The following is a 17,192-nucleotide window of genomic DNA, read 5'->3' as shown; positions in this document are numbered from 1 at the left end:
GCAGTACAATCACGCTGGGTATATTTACCCCAACTCACCTCCGGAACATTACAGAGAGAAAACAAGCAGCCATAAGTGAACACAGGTTTGCTTATATAGGATTGCTCCTATACAGAAATGATGAACTTTTGTGCTCTCAGCCAGCAACTGATAAGTCTTTTAGTAATGAAGAGAATTGGTGAACACGCACCATAGGATAGTTACAGCCTTGTGGTACAGTTGCTACACACAAGTAAGGAAATCTAAATCTTCCATAGCTCTAGAGACTGACCAGACTCCCCACTTTATTATATTCCATAGTTAACAAAGGCCAGCCACTTATTCCTGCAGGGTAGGGAGTATACAACCAAGTATGCCATATGTGTTTATTAAAATATTAGCAGGACAAGCTTGTTTTTCAACAATGTATAATCAAAACACTAAAAATATTACCACAACTACAGTGATTAAATACTGTCAAACAGTTTTTCAAAGTTTCACATTCACAAAGTTCCATCAGTTTGCCATCCTTCATGGAATCCTTTCTGCTGTGAAGATTTGAGAAGCATGACAGCGAGCCTTAAAGAGAAAAGTTAGATGCACTCAGAACAAAAGTACAAACTGGAAAGTACCTTATGTAATTAAAACTATTAGCTAATTTATAATACTGTTTTGAAACACTCATTTCTTAAGTATTAAATTATTTTAACTTTGACCTAAGTTTGCTTATTTCTTTCTATTATAAACCTTGCCTGCCATTGCTTATACTTTACCAAACTTTAAATGTGCATGCTGAAGTCTCCCCCAGTATATGTCTTAGCGGAGGTTTTAATGTTTAGCTGAAACCATGAGTTTAGGGAAGTAGTTATTGTGCCCCTATGAAAATAATCAGCCATTTAATTGAGAAGTTCTTGCTTGTGATGGTGCAGGGCAGCACCTGGTGTCAGGGACATGCCTTTTGTTAGGGATATTATACACTTCTGAAAAATTTGTTTGCAGGTGCTTAGCACAGGCCTACTGAGAGTTCTAAATCCTCAGAGCATTGCATCTATGTGTACTGACCATGCTTCAGCCCATGGTTGCATGGACCAAACAGAATTTTTCTTCACACTTCTGAGAACTGCTCTGGCTGACAGTAGTACTGTGCAGAGACACTCTCTCCCTTAAACAATCAATATTGCCAATGTTGGGCAGGATGGAGGCAAAAGCAATGTGTTTGCAATGCAGAGGGCAGGAGAAAGGCAGAACCTAAATAGAGAAGAGCAGTTGACAGGGGAAGGACAGAAAAGAGATGCAAGGGGAAAATAGTCTAATGTAACCACTGAGTATTCTCCAGAACCAGTAAGTCAATGAAGGAGTCAGACTCCATTTCCCTGGCGTCAACAAATACCACTGTGAAACATACCAGTGATGTGTGTGGCTTAACCTTTTTTTGTTTTATACGTAATCTAATTAAATACCCTTTACAGTTTGTTAGGTATGACAGTGTTTCTGAGAAGAGTTCTCTTCTTTTGGAGACAATGCTGGATACATATAAAGTATGCAAAATTGATAAAAATAAAGTATAACAGAACTGATTTAGGAAAGTTTTTAAAGATGGCAGAATTAGTATACACAAATACATATTTTGTCTAATATTCCTTTAAATAGAATGTCAAGAACTTGAACCATGAGTATAAGAACATGTGCTAGAATGTTTTAAAAAATTGTTTACTTAGTGAAGAATAAACAGATGGGCTCTTTGTTCTGGGGTGTTTTGCTGGGGTGTAGAAAGATGAAAAAAATTGACCCACCCAGATAACTGCTCTGGACATATACAGTTGAAGACAAAAGATCAATTCTATTTATTATGTTTCTATTCTGTATACAGAAATATTACAGGAATACTTACAACTTTTTCCTCTGATGAGAGCACGCCCTCTACAGCCACTATTTGGTATTGCTTATCTTTTAAGCTACTCACAAACTTCCGAAATAATTTGAGACTGGTATCACTGCTTTGTTTTAACAGTTTCTGCATTTCTTGGGATGGGCATCCTGGGTCAAATACTAGTAAACACAATGTTCTGTTCTTCCTCTCTTCTATTCCAACAATAGTACGGCTATGTCCTAATATCAAAACAAAATAATGATAGTAAAAGCTTGCATCAGCTACTAGAATTTATTTTCTCTCTGAACTGCTACAAGTCCTTTGGCCAAGTAAAGAATGAGAATATTTTATCTACCAAGCTATTTGCCACTGAAAAGCAGATATCAACCAGTTCAAACTCCTAATACGTTCTTCAGTTGATTTAACAACTTTAATCTGATGGAATCTTATTTTACATTTCTCTTTGCTTGCAACAAACAAGATTAACAGGAAATATATTGGGAAATCTGGTACATAAGGGATGAAGGAGGCAGAGGACACAAGATATAATTTGAAATAATACCCTGTTTTACAAATAAAATTCAATAGAAGATCAAAGAACTAGTACAGATTATGCTGACCTTGGTGCTGCATGTAGATAGGTGGTTTGGGAGTACAAACTACTTTTGTGCCACCTTCTTTGTTTGAAGAATAGTAGGTCAAAACCCATTCAAATAAACGAGGATGTGTACCCAAGGGACCAGTTGGCTTGTGAAAGTCAATGATTTGACACCTACAGGAGATTAAAAATGAAAACTCAGAGTATCATAAAAAAGTCCAGTTTAAAAAACAGACAATGGTCTATGGTATCTAGTCTTTATTCTGTAGTGTAATATACTTGTCACTACCTTTATAAAAACAGCACTAAACAGTAGTTTTGTAATTGTGTAGAACCAGAGACCGCCAACAGACCTTACATGTCTGGAGAACTGTTGAGCCACATACTATTAAACTTTGCCTCGGATTATCCAAAGTGGCAGGAGACACACATTTTAAGTCTAAGTAATAACCTTCACACAGGCAAATAAATGGCTGCATATCAAACTTTTTTCCTAACACTTGCTAGACCTCAGTTAGGAAGAGTTCTTGTGAATGTTTTAATGAATGTGAAGCTTTAATTAAAGCCAGTAAAGGTCTGTCAACCTGCCACAAAAGTCAATGTAATTTATGTTGTGCAGAGTTATAGAAACCACAACTGAGCTACATAACTACCTCAACTTCATGTGGCATCTACTCTTTGCTTTTTTGTCTCCCATCAACACACGTTCCTCCTCTCCTCTCTCATCTTGCTGATGGAAGACTGGTATCCCACTGACCTTCCTGTGATTTCACCAGATCACTAAGTCAACAACACTGCATCGATCACTGTGGTGCAACGCTCTTAGTTTTAAAGCACTGCCTGCAATACTACACAAACTCACAAAAATTGTATGGTGAATTAATTAAAGGGTTGTCTACATTACAATATGAGATCAACTTAACTTAGCTACAGTCACCACAGTAACTGATTCAGCTGTTAGTGCCCACAATACATACCTTCTGCTGATGAAACACCCTCACTAGGAGTGCTTACTCTGACTGAAAAGGGGCCCTGTGGGACACAGGTAGCCTTAAGAGGTTCATAACTGCAGCCCTCATACCCCAGGGTGACAGCCCCAGCTGTGAGACTGGTACTAGGATTTCAGCTGTGAAACTGAGCCCAACAGCTATGAAATTGACATTCTTGTCCATTTCACAGATACAGCTGTGCAGGACAGTGTATCACCCTAACTATATCAATGTAAGGGCTATGCCTCTCAGTAAGGTGACGTTATTGTTTCAGTGAAATACTGCGTGTACATAGGCAGAAGCAAGGCTACAGTGGCTGCATCTACCTTAGCAAGTTCTTTCAAAATAGCCAGACCTTCTTTGAAAGAACCCATGAAGCACCTACACCCAAAATGCACTCTTTTGATCTGAAATTGGAAGAACACATCACTCCTTCCAGCGACCCTCTCCCTCTCCCAGAAGAGAGAGAGTGCCTTTTTATGAAAGATTGAGATAAAAAAGTGTGTAGAGGCCCCAGGGGCCCTTTTTTCCAAACAGCAGTGCTCATGGCACCGATTTTTCAATCCCTAGACCGTTCTCCTGAAAGAACGGGGTGTACAGCCACTCTCTATCAAAAGAGTGGACTGATCTTTCAATATGCCTTTTTGTTTGTAGATGCGCTCTTTCAAAAGATTTTTCTGAAGAGCTCTTCCAGAAAAATTGTTTTGAAGGATTGCTGTAGTGTAGACGTAGCCAGTGTGTATAATGACTTAGATTAAAGTAAACTGCCTTGTGTTGCTCTAATTCTATAATGTTGACCATGTCTCAGTCTCACATGCATTTACAGATTAGTCAAATTTAAAGTCAATGAAGCTGCAGGAGTAATACAGCTCCAAAAGCAGAGTGCCTGGTAGTCACTCAAGGAAAGGAATTTAAAATAAGAAACCAACAGCCTAAATTGGTTTGAGGTGTGCAGATAAACATATGTATAAGTTGAGAATTTTGGCAACTCCACCTCCTTCAAACTTTATGTGAAGAGAAGAGACATAAGTGTGGTCAATTTTTATCTCTATACTATTAGACATACAATACAGTGTTGTATCATGTGTTACCACTCAATATGTTTAGACTGGAACTGAAAACATCCCTGATTCTTAAGAGATGGATGAGAATTGTCACGTACTTTAACCTTAAACTGGTTAACAGACAATGAATTTCACATGCTCCTATCCATGCCTTGGTACCATGTAATCTATTGCTGAAGTGAGATGCTCCCTGAGGATCAAAACCTTCTTTCCAAGCATCTTCAATCATGGACTGAATTTTTGGAATACAAGGAATTACAGTAATATCTGAAATAAAAATATACACCCAATATTTACATTGCTAACAACATACTGAAGCAGTCTCAGTTAAAACTGTAACCAAGTAAATGTTTCATTTATAAAAACAGGGAGCGACAGGTCATCAGAAAGCCTTAATACAGAACAAACACACATTTCTATTTCTCTCTTAAATCTAAAAGATTAATTGTATCAGTTGTATCTCCTTTATCCAGTCTTCTTGTCTCAAATTGATTCCTGAAAGTTTCTAGAATACCTGCCAATGATAAAGTATTTAATGGATATCAACAACCTATTAGTTACAAAAAGTTTACACTTTCTGGTTTCTACTTAGTCAAACTGTTGTATGCAGAAGCTAATATTCAAAACAGTAAATCACTGTACATACCTTTTAAACAGTCATTATACAGGTCATTCCTCAATAATGAAGAAAGCAGCATTTGAAAGTTCCTGTAGCCACAACCCCAACCTCTGTCTCCCAAAGATGAGTGGAAGTGATCCACTCCTGTAGAAAGCCACACACGCCTTACATCTTTGATTTCATTGTGATAATACCTGCAAAGTGCTTCAATGATTCCTAAAGGAAAAAATATACACATTTTAAGCCTACACAATTAATATTCTATACAGGCAAGTTGACAAATCAAATGACAACTCAGGTTGGAACTGGTTTATAAGCATACAGCAGTAAGTTAAATTGCGAACTTAGGTCACATGCTGGTATTAGACAATCTGGCCATTTACTTTCTTTCCCTATGATGTTATTGGATTGTGATGTGAACATGCAAACTACTGTTGTAAACTTTGGTATATATTCGCACCAAATCCTGTACGCAGTGGGCCAAATGAAGTATCTCTTGAAAGCTAATGATTTGCTAATTCTGTTTATAATATTCATAGGTATGATTTTTGTATTTGAAATTATAAGTATTGCACATGCGCTTGTATTTCAAATGTTTATATCTGTGAGAGAACAACAGGCTTTACCCTCCTACTGCAAAACAGCTTCTAGTTGAGTGAATCAGAATACCTGACAGCCAATGGACCTCCACTGGTGCCAATCCACAAATGAGGAACTCTGCTGTTGCTGTGAATATTCAAAACCGGCATATAAGCCAGGATGGGCAATAATTTTTGATGGGGGCCCCTCCAAGAATTTGGAAAGTGGTTAGGGGCCTTCCAGACACCACACCTCCATTAATATCATGGGACAGAGGCTGGGTGCAGAAGGGATCTTGGGGTAAGGGACTGAGGTGTGGATGTGTCTAGCACAGAATTTGGGTGGAAGAGGCGGTTGTGACCTGGGGTGGGGGATTGTGATGCAGAGTCTGCGAGTGAGTATCTGTACAGGAGGAGGGGCAGAGGCTTCGGCAGGAGGGAGGGGTTGAGGTCCTTGAGGCAGGCTCTGGCTGGGAGACTTACCTGGGTGACTCACAGCCAGCTGCCCAGCAGGTTTCTTACACAGGGGCCATGTGCTCTCTGAATAGTCACAACCTGAGGGGAGGGGTGCTTTGAACAGGAAGCTCCCCTTGGCCAGAAACTAGGCAATGGGATTGTTCTGAGGGCAGGGGCAGCACACAAACCTTCTCCCCACACGCTCCCCGAACTGCTGCAAAACAAACAGGAGCCACTTTTCTGAGCCATGTGTAGGGGTGCGGCAGGCAGGGAACCCATTTTGCCTGGCCCTGATGGAAATCATGGCTGCCAAAAGGACTGAGTCAAACAGGAAGAGGTGACTTGATCATGTGACAAACTCCATCATTAGCATACTTTCACACAGTGAGAACAATGGAATTCTCTCCACACAGGCAAGGTTATAAAGGGACCTAGAGTTTCCTTCAATTGGCTTCATTATAGCTCATCAGTTTAGGAATATCTTTGCTATGAACTGTGCCTGAAAGGACTGATGACCCATCCTAACAAAGGATGTATTCCAAGAACTTATAAAATGTAGGAGAAAACCTATTACATCAATTGTAATCCAGACAAGAAGGCAGAGGGCCAAACAGACAGACCCAAAAGCTAGATGCCAAATTTTTAAGGCCGTCCACGGCAGAAAAATGGTAATGAATAAGAATTCAGGACTATTTTGGGCTCTACTGAATTAATACATAGTACAACTATTTAGAGCATATCCAACAGATATGCTTTAAAACCGAACCCATCTCTAAACTATTTAACTACATATGTGGCACAGAAACTGCAGTGAGCTTGATGAACAGATGGAATGAAAAGACCAACTACATGAATATTAACAAGTACATATTAGGCACAGCAAGTCATAGCAATACCATCGCTTTTGGTCTCTACCTTGGCTGGAAAAAGAGAGAAAGAAATCCATGCTCCTCCAGCAACGTAGGGTAAGTACTGACCTGAGGTCTTCGTTTTCCCATCATCTACACCAAAAGCCAAAGATTCCATCAAATCAGCTTTTCTCTTATGATATTCAGAAGGCTGCATCCTTCCCCTAGCTACTTCCCTCTCCATTCTCTTTAGTGACTGCTGTTTGTAGCCTCCAGAACTATCCACACCATATTGCTTCTGTGGAACATAAAATGTGAATAATTTTAATTATTTTTTCCTGTCAATTATAATTGTGAGTTAAAAAAGTGCAATCAGTATATTAACAAAAGCAATGAGGGGTCCTGTGGTCCTTATAGACTAACAGAAATGTATGAGCATAAGCTTTTGTGGGCAAAGACCCACTTCTTCAGATGCATCTGATCAAGTGGGTCTTTGCCCAAGAAAGCTTAAGCTCATACATTTCTGTTAGTCTATAAGGTGCCATAGGACCCCTCGTTGCTTTTGCAGATCCAGACTAACACGGCTACCCCTCTGATACTTGACAATATATTAACAGTGATTTGGAAATACTGCAAACCTGGACCTGATTCTACTCTGTGGGATTATGTGCTCTACTATAGCTACACTAAGCTAGACCAGATGTCAGTCTGATAGAAGGCACTTTCTGAAGGAAGCGTTTGCTGGTTATTTGTCTATAGCACGTGAACATTACCACTAAGTTCTCTTTAAGCTATGCAAATGTGCAGTAGCCTATTAAACACCACACAGGCAGTCAGGGATTCAGCAAGGAGAGATACCTTTCTCCTACCCCAGAGCTCCTGTGGTGGGCAGAGAGAGCGCTAGGAGGATTCCTCTCTCCTTACCACAGTCCCAGGACAGCCTACATCTCAACATCCTCATCCTTGGACCCACCCCAAAAGCCCACGTGCCCAGCCAGAGCCTCACTCTCCAGTGCCCCAATCCCTTGCTGCAGCCCTGAGCCCTTCATCTTCGGCCCCATCCCAAAGCCTGTACTGCAAACTAGAGCCCTCACCCCCCTCATCCCAGCCCTAACCCCCCTACTCTCACTCCCTTAGCTCCATCCCTGCCACATGAATTTTATTATGTGCACCAGCACAGAGGAGGTGATTGACATATCTCCTCCACTCTGGTGCACATAACAAAATTCATTCTGCATGTGCATGAGAAAAAACAGAGGGAACATCGATTAGTACTGAATGTTTATGCTGACTTAAAAGGAATAAAGCCTACCATTTTATGTTTTTTTTATTGACTGTGATAATCAAACTTCTATTAACAAAATTAATTTTATGTTCGTACTTTATTATGTGACTGTTGCTATAGTTGGACATGACTAACTATTTAATGCAAATACAATAAAGTTAAATAATACTTAGTGTATATAGTGCTTTTGGATAATAAAAGCGCCGTACAGACATTAACTAATTAATTCTTGTAACATCCTTGGGAAGAAAATCCATGTTTTACAGCTGGGAAAAAAGACACTAAGGTGAAATGCCTGCCCAAGGCTACACACTGAAAGTCAGTGGCAAACTCAAATTTAGTACAGGTTGACCCTCTGAAAATCTGTACTTTCTGGTCTGGCAACATCCAAGGTCCAACAGGACCATGGATGTTCTTGGGCCAGAGAGCCCTGATTAAGGGTTGGTGGCTGGCAGCTCAGCCAGGGCAGAGGCAAGGGAGCCAGTGACTTACCTCCACCCCAGGCCAGCAGCAGAGGGATTGGCAGGCCTCCTGGGGCTGGTGGCAGGGAGCTGGATAAACAGCATGGCAAGGAGCTCTCAGGGCTAGGAGCCCTGCTGTGGCCCAGATCCTAACTGGGCAAGTGGAAAGTCAGAACGAACTGGGAGGCTGGCAGCCAAGCCAAGAGCCAATCCATTCTGGGTAAGCAGTGGCAGGGGGCAGAATTGACCTTCCCTGGCGTGGCAAATCCCCTCGTCCAGGACCAATCAGATCCTGAGGGTGCTGGAGCAGGGAGGTCCAACCTGTACATCCTGACTCTCAACCCTGTGCCCATTTCTGCAGACCACATTACCCTTCCACAAAGGCACTCAGAGTCTCACTCTGGCACTCAAATTAGAGATTTCCTAAAAGCAGCATTTCCCCCAGCTTATTGTTCTGTAGTGAGTCTGACAAAGGTCACTGAGCCAATCAAAACACAAAAAAGCAGTAAAGTAGCACTTTAAAGATAACAAAATAATCTATTAGGTGAGCTTTGGTGGGACAGACCCACTTCTTCAGACCATAGCCATACCAGAACAGACTCAATATTTAAGGCACAGAGAACCAAAAATAGTAATCGAGGTTGACAAATCAGGAAAAAAAAAAAAAAAAAGTATCAAGGTGAGCAAATCAGAGAGTAGAGGGGAGGGATGGGGGGAGTCAAGAATTAGATTAAGCCAAGTATGCAAAAGAGCCCCCATAATGTTTTGTTAGTCTTTAAAGTGTTACTTTACTACTTTTTTGTTTTGATAGTACATAGACCAGCACAGCTTTCTCTCTGTTACTAATCAAAACACAGTTTAGCTTTTTTTTTTTTTTATATGCAACAATTTCACTGGTCAAAAGTTTAACAGTTATATGTAAATGACTGAAATAATGAACTGTGACCTCTTTCTGATAGAACTGCTTGACAAGTTTCTTGAGTTACATACACAATAAATATGTTCAACCAACTCTAAGCCAGATTTTAACTACTTATTATATTGAGAGCCACCATTCAGAATATACTCTTACATTGTACGTTAGAACAGCATGGACTTTCTCTTCACATGATGCAAAGTGCTCTGCACACTTCTATAATACATCACATCTGGGATACTGCCAAATTTAATCATTCCCAGTTCATCTGTGCCTGCACAATACTTATCACAGAAATACATATCTCTGAGAAGCAAAACTATTTTATCCTGCATGAAGAAGGGCTCCAAGTCTCAGTTTAAAACAAATCTAAATTATTATATGAAGTTATAAAAATAACATATGTTTCTATTACAGGTGGGACCTCTCTGGTTTGGCATCCTTAGGACATGAGCGGTCCCAAACCAGGAAGTTTGCTGGACTGGGGAGACCAAGGCTCCCCTGCTGGTTGCCAGGTTGTAACCCACTCCCAGTGGACATTGCTGGCCTCTGGGTTCTGCTCCCAGTCTGGCATGGCTCCTGGCCTAGCCATGGGTTCCCTGTGCTGCACTCCCCACCAACCACTACTGGCTGCCCTGCCACCAGTCAGGCTGCAGCTGCCGGCCCAGCCCCTGTTCCTCAGGCTTTTTGGTTCTGCAACATCCATGGTCTTGCCAGAGTCACGACATTGCCACACCAGAGTTCCCGGATTTCAGAGGAAAAACCTGTAATTGCTGTACAGTTTGCAGCAATTTTCTAACAACAAACCAGAGTCATAGGAAGTTATCAGGCAAAAAATGTGAAACACAGTAAACAGCAAAATAGAAGTAAAAAAGAGTGATGTGAAGAACTAAGCTAAGAATGCAAAAACAAACACCAAATTATTTCAGCGTTAGCATTTGGATACCATGGAAAAGAATTACAATACCTGCAGTTTTTGGAATTCTTCTCTTTCTCGTCTTGCTTCTTCTAGTCCTTGCTGTTTGTCTTCTTCCTTCTGAAGCTGCCGAGCCAGTTCCAGATCACTTAATTCACCTACATTTATATCTACTGGTATAAGTTTAAAAGAAAAGAGGACACGTGCACTTGAATAGGTTGACATAAAATTCTATTGGTCTATAGCAAAGTGTTTGTATAGGCATAGCAGAATAGAAGACAAAATGGAGAATGCTAAAGTTAAAATGTCTGTCTTCTGTGTATTGACAACAAAAGAACTAACAGATATTAGGTTGCATGTCAAGTGCAATTTCGAGGAACCGGATGGACGTGCTCTGGACAGTTGTATATTGAACTGGAAGGGTTCTTGTGATATTTAAATAAATATGGAATTGGATTGTGTCTGTATGATAAAGCATGTGAAATGAATTGGCCTAGAAGTTAACTAGTGATTCTTTTATTAAGTAAATGCATTGACAATAAATACATCTGAGTGAACTTAACCTGCAAATCAACTCTTTTGTGGCAGGAATTCTCTTATTTTACTCAGTTATTAACAAAAAACTTTAACTGGATATGATGTCGGTAGAATCAGACACAATGGAGGGTTATGGGCACTGTTACCTGACAAGCAGTACTTCTAAATGCTGGCATCTTCTGTGTCTGTTTTTTCCCCCTCAATCTTCTTTATTTTGCTAGGGAAGAGCCCCAGTCTGTTGGACCTTGCTAGTTCCAAAAGACAGGCTCCCACTGACAAATGTTATCAGGTCTATGAGAGATTGGGTGGCTTGGAAGAGAAGAAAGAAACAAAGAAATTGGGAGCCAGGGACTGAAAGTGAGTCTGTAAGGAACAGAACTTAGGTGAACCACACCAGCACCTACACATAGCAGAAAAGAATTGAGGGAAATTTTAGTTTTCACAGACTGATTTTTAAAATAATATGAATGTGACCATAGGAAATTTAGACTGTGTGTATTTGGGCTAGTATGTTCTAGGGCAGGGGTCAGCAACCTCCAGCACAGGGGCTAAGAGTGGCACTCAAGCCAATTTTCATTGGCATGCAAGGCAGGAGCCCTGCCCCTCCTCTGCAATTCAGCTGAAAGCTTGCCCAAAGCTACACCACCTGTTGATTTACAGAAGGCTAGCTAATACTACCAACCACCACCTAAATGCTAAAGCTCTGCATCTTAATTTATTAATGAAGCTATTGTAAGTAGGACTATTAGTGACTTTAAAAAGTATCACTCACACTCAGACCTTACATAAAGGTCAAAAGTCAAATTTAAGCAATCCGCCACAGAAAGGTTGCTGACCTCTGCTCTAGGGACCTGGAAAGAACATAAGGTAAGTAGGGTTAGTGTTTTTGTTCGATTGTTTGTTTTTAAAGTGTTTCAACATACATATTTAAATTTTGCCTAATGTAAACTACATCTGCTTAAGGGCTCTACAAAAATTAAACTGTGTAGCAGTAGTGTAGCTTGTGAAAGTGATTTGTCACAGGGAAATTGCAGGGTTTTACCTCTCTCTAAGATTAATGTAACCTTAACTACAGAGTTGATAGTGACATCTTCCTCATAAGCTTATCCAACCATTTTTCTTTTATAAATCTAGACAAATGCTTGATAAACTCAACCTATCTTTTTCTTGATGTGTTTTGGCATACATTCATCAATATAAAAATATCACTAATTTAAAGTAATTTTCATCAATCCCAAGTATTAATTTGTCTACATACCTTCTGAAAAGCTCTGCTCCTTTAAGTGCAAGTCAACATGTTCCTGTAGAATCTGACAGTTTGCACAGACAAGATCACACATTGGACATTCATACAGCTGTCGACCACTTCCTGTATTTAAAGAGGAGTTGATTTAAAAGCAATGAACAATGCTACTATTTGTTATTTCACATGGGGAAAAAAAAAACATTTGACAGTATATATTGAGAGGGATGTTCAAGCTGGTGACAGTGATTAATTTTCTACTAATAAAAATCAACTCCTATTGAATGAATCATGAACTGTACAGAATATTAACACTATGAAATGGATTTATATGTTGTTTATATGTTAAAAAATTAAGTTCTTTCCACTTAAGCTACGACAAGTCTGTTGGTGGAGTCTATTTTTTCCCACCAAATAACTGTTCATCAAGCATAATAACCTGTCCCATTTAACTTAATGATCAGATTTTTTTAAACCAAATTTTTCGCTTCAGAGAGATGGTTAGCTTGAAACATTCAGCTCAGCAGTAACCAGAACAAATTTCTATTGTCTAGTGGAGGAACCTATGTTTCTGAAAGAACAGAGTGTCCAAGCCCTTATGGTTGTGAAGCCAATATGCAAAAGGAGGAAAAAAATTCAGTTTGCACTTTTTCTGCTTTATTGTGCATGAGAGAGGTGGGAAGTTTTCACTATGACCCCAAAGGAGAGTTTGTTTATTTGTTTGTTTTTAAATTAAAAAAAAAAAAGCTTAGAATTTTAAAAATAAGTTTGTTTGCTGTTTTTGCTAACAGTTTCCTTGGAGGACCACAAGACCAGAATGGGAAATTGCTCATTCCATTTACATAGAGGATGCTGTGAGGATTTTTTTTTTCTTTATGACTTTTTATCACTTCATTTTGATGTTGTTAAAACCAAAACGTACTTTTGCAGAGTGACAAAAGTTCATTTTACTCTCTGAGTTACTCAATTCCCTTTTTTGGGTTAATGTCAATATACGAGAATTAGTACATGGTGGGCTGTTGATGGACTTTTACTCATAACTGTTGCAACATTATGTGTGGACAGGCCCTCTTATATCCCATGGACCCACATTAGGCAACAAAATTATTTAGAAAAAACAAGAAGTCCTGTGGCACCTTATAGACTAACATGTTATTTGAAGCGTAAACTTTTGTGAGCAAAGACCCACTTTCTCAGATGCACAGTCTCTTCCCATGAAAGCTTATGCTCCAATTAATCTGTCAGTTTCTAAAATGCCACAGGACTTCTCATTGTTTTTGCAGATACAAACTAACAGGCTACCCTCTGAAAATTACTTAGCACTCCAATGCTGCTAGGGCTTCTTTTAAATATAAGCATGAGCGCTTGTAATGAATTGACTATATAATTATCTTATACAAACCAGCATAATAGCCAATGTCTTATTTTTACTGAATTCTAGCATTTAATGCTGTTCTATTTTCACTTTTTCTATGCCACAAATTTTTGTAGTAATGATACACAAACTGTACTGTGGAATTTGTCAGGGGAAAAGCTGCAGATTTGACAGTACAGAAGGGGCTTTCATCACTTGTGGATGCATGGAATACACTTCAGAACTATGAGATACATCTGTTAGAGGAAATTTTCTGCTGTAATTATCTGCAGTAGAATCGTTAATATTGAAATTTAAATAGTAAGAAAAAAAAGAAAGCTAGAATAGTTCATGTCTCACAGAAGTATCATTTTAGGCAAATTCCCTGTTCAGGAAGACAAAAGAATATTGATTTACACTCAATTCATATTTCAAGGCCATTTTTGCTGCTGTAAGGGGCAGAATTAACTGGGAAGTGGGAAGGAAATCGAGACAAAAAAGGAAGCTGGATTCTAAAACTTAGTTATACATACAGCCATAAACTGGTTACAACAGACAAATACTTATAGCTCCGAGTGCTCACCATACACTCAAATACCAATTTGGGATATACTCAATTGGAGCTATTGACTGGACATTTGAACATATGTAAAATTTTACTTTCTAAACCAGAAACATATCCCTTTTCCTTGGTACGGCTGTCTAATTTTTTTTTTTTTTTAAATTAAGTAGTCTCACAAAACCCTCTTGAATAATTCCTCTGAGATGCCAGGACTAACACTATTGGAAAGACTAACAAAATAATTTATTAGGTGATGAGCTTTTGTGGGACAGACCCACTTCTTCTTCATCTGTCCCATGAAAGCTCATCACCTAATAAATTATTTTGTTAGTCTTTAAAGTGCTACTGGACTGCTTTTTTGTTTTGACAGTATATAGACTAGCATCAGAGGGGTAGCTGTGTTAGTCTGGATCTGCAAAAGCAATGAGGGGTCCTGTGGCACCTTATAGACCAACAGAAATGTATGAGCATAAGCTTTCGTGAGCAAAGACCAACTTCACCTGCATCTGACGAAGTGGGTCTTTGCCACGAAAGCTTATGCTCATTTCTGTTAGTCTATAAGGTGCCACAGGACCCCTCGTTGCTTACATAGACTAGAACGACTATCGCTCTGTTACTACTGGAAAGCTACAAGCAACTGGATATTGGTGTTCAGAACACAACTCCTTCACAACTTTTAACTACAACCTAGTATTTTGACTATACAATTAAAACTAAATTTCCTGGATCTTCCTCATCCACCTTTGTGCCTCTTCTCTGCCAGCCTCACTAGGGACACAGCCCTGCCACTCTCCCAACTCTTGCTCAAGCAGGCACTAAGTGTATGAACAGAGTGATAGTTTCTAGTCAAAGATCATTTTACTGTCAACTTCTCAATCTTTATGTCATTACCTTATGCATCAAATAAAAGGAGTTACTTAATCTGCCAAAAAATCCTTATTCTTTTTCTGCCAGTATTACATGTACCACATTTTCATATGGCTGAACAGCACCATAAGGCCAGTACCTGCTGGACTTCATATTGGGATACATACACCTCACAGCCCATGACTCTCCAACAAAGAGGGTCAAAGAATCAGAGAACACTAAAACTGGAAAGGACCTTGAGAAGACATCAAGTCCAGTCCCCTGCCCTCAGGGCAGGACCAGGCTCCATCTAGAACATCCCTGATAGGTGTCTGTCTAACCTGCTCTTAAATATCTCCAATGATGGAGATTCCACAACCTCCCTAGGCAATTTATTCCAGTATTTAACCACCCTGACATTTAGGAAAAACTTCTGAATGTCCAACCTAAACCTCCTTTGTTACAGTTTAAGCCCATTGCGCCTTGTTCTATCCTCAGAGGCCAACGAAAACAATTTTTTCCTCTCTACTCCTAACACTTCTTAGGTAATTGTAAACCACTGTCATGTCCTTTCATGGTGCTCTCTTTTCAAAGCTAAACAAACCCAATTTTTCAGTGTTCCTCATTCTTCCAATTCTTCCTCATAACACATGACTGCTAGAACTTTAATCATTCTAGTCGCGCTTCACTGGACCTTCTCCAATTTCTCCACATTTTTCTTGAAATGTGGTGCCCAGAAGTGGACACAATACTCCAATTAAGGCCTAATCAGGACAAACTATAGCAGAAGAATGACTTCTTATGTCTTGCTCACAACACTCCTGTTAACGCATCCCATAATCATGTTTTCTTTTTCGCAACAGCCTCACACTGTTGACTCCCATTTTGCTTGTGGTCACTCTGACCCCTAAATCCCTCTCCACAGCACTCCTTCCTAGACCTTTGCTTCTTACCCTGTATGTGTAAAACTGACTGTTCACTTCTAAGTGGGGTACTTGCATTTGCCCCTTATTAAATGTCATTCTATTTACCTCAGCTCATTTCTGCAGTTTGTCTAGATTGTTTTGACTTATGCACCTATCATCCAAAACAGATGCAACTCCTCCCAGCTTGTATTACCTGCAAACGTAATGAGCATACTCTCTGTGACAATGTCTAAACCACTGACAAAACTATTGAACAGAATTGGTCCCAAAACAGACCCCTGAGGAAACCTCACTGGTTCTGCTCTTTCAATATGATTGTAAACCCTTCAAAACTACCCTCAGAGAGAGGTATCCAGACAGGTATGCACCTTATAACACCCTCCTAGCGATGGTTGGCTCCAGGGCAAGCACCACAAGGCGCTTTCAGCCACCGTTAAGCGGCTAACCTGGCTTGAAGGAGCTAGCTGCTGAGCGCTTGCCCGCACACGGGGCGGTGTGTAGGGTACGGACAGCTGTCCCCAGCACGGAGAGGCAGAAGACCCGGCTCCTCCGGAGACAGCCGCGCGGGCGCGCAGCGAGTCGCGGGTACAGGCGGGCTCCCGGCTTTCCGGCTGCGGAGCTGGTTTATACCGTGCCGGGGGAGCACGGAGCCGGGGTAGGCGCAGCCTAGAGGCGTCAGCGCCTCAAACTCACTCACCCGGGCCCGCGCCCAGCAGGGGGCCGCGCGGGGCCCTGACGCGCGCCTCCAGCTGGGGACCCGAGGCGCCCGAGGAGCAGTGGGACGGGACTGCGGGGCCCGGCTCGGGGTGCGCGCTGTCCACGTGATCGCGCAGCTCCTCGTAGCCGGGTGCGGCGAAGGGACAGAGCGGGCAGCGGGGCTCGCGCTCCAGGTGCGCGCGCTGCAGGTGGCGCCGCATCTCCGGCTCAGTGCGCAGGGCCTGGCCGCACAGCTCGCACAGCGGCATGGCGCGGGCGGGACGGGGAGCGGCTCGACAGCCCCCCGCCTGCCGCCGCCGGCTTCTCTCAAGTGCCGCTTTCGTTCCTCCTGAAAGTTAAACGCAGCGCACGCGCAGTAAGGACCACTCGCCCGGTACATCACTAAAACCACCGCCCACAACTTCCGGTTCGGAAGGGTCCGGTTGGTT

At 41.0% G+C, this 17,192-nt stretch overlaps 1 protein-coding gene across 2 annotated transcripts; it reads right to left on the bottom strand.

Annotated features, from left to right (window-relative positions):
• Positions 1 to 276: 276 nt before the first annotated feature.
• ZUP1 (zinc finger containing ubiquitin peptidase 1) lies at positions 277 to 17,141 on the bottom strand. Of its 2 annotated transcripts, none has more exons than XM_074990695.1 (9): positions 16,745 to 17,141; positions 12,375 to 12,485; positions 10,631 to 10,749; positions 7,131 to 7,299; positions 5,147 to 5,335; positions 4,599 to 4,767; positions 2,470 to 2,621; positions 1,871 to 2,088; positions 277 to 558 (listed from the first exon to the last, which is right to left on the bottom strand). In XM_074990695.1, the coding sequence occupies exons 1-9, from the start codon at positions 17,010 to 17,012 to the stop codon at positions 511 to 513; spliced, it is 1,443 nt and encodes a 480-aa protein (XP_074846796.1). In that variant the 5' UTR covers positions 17,013 to 17,141; the 3' UTR covers positions 277 to 510. The 2 variants fall into 2 exon arrangements, with proteins under 2 accessions (XP_074846796.1, XP_074846795.1); XM_074990694.1 differs by having other exon boundaries at positions 10,631 to 10,752; positions 16,745 to 17,140.
• Between the last annotated feature and the right edge of the window lie 51 nt (positions 17,142 to 17,192).

This window comes from Carettochelys insculpta, chromosome 3 (genome assembly GCF_033958435.1).
Source record: "Carettochelys insculpta isolate YL-2023 chromosome 3, ASM3395843v1, whole genome shotgun sequence".
Lineage (NCBI taxonomy): Eukaryota > Metazoa > Chordata > Testudines > Carettochelyidae > Carettochelys > Carettochelys insculpta.
Note: the sequence above shows the minus strand (reverse complement) of the source record. Positions and strands in the feature narration are given on the sequence as shown.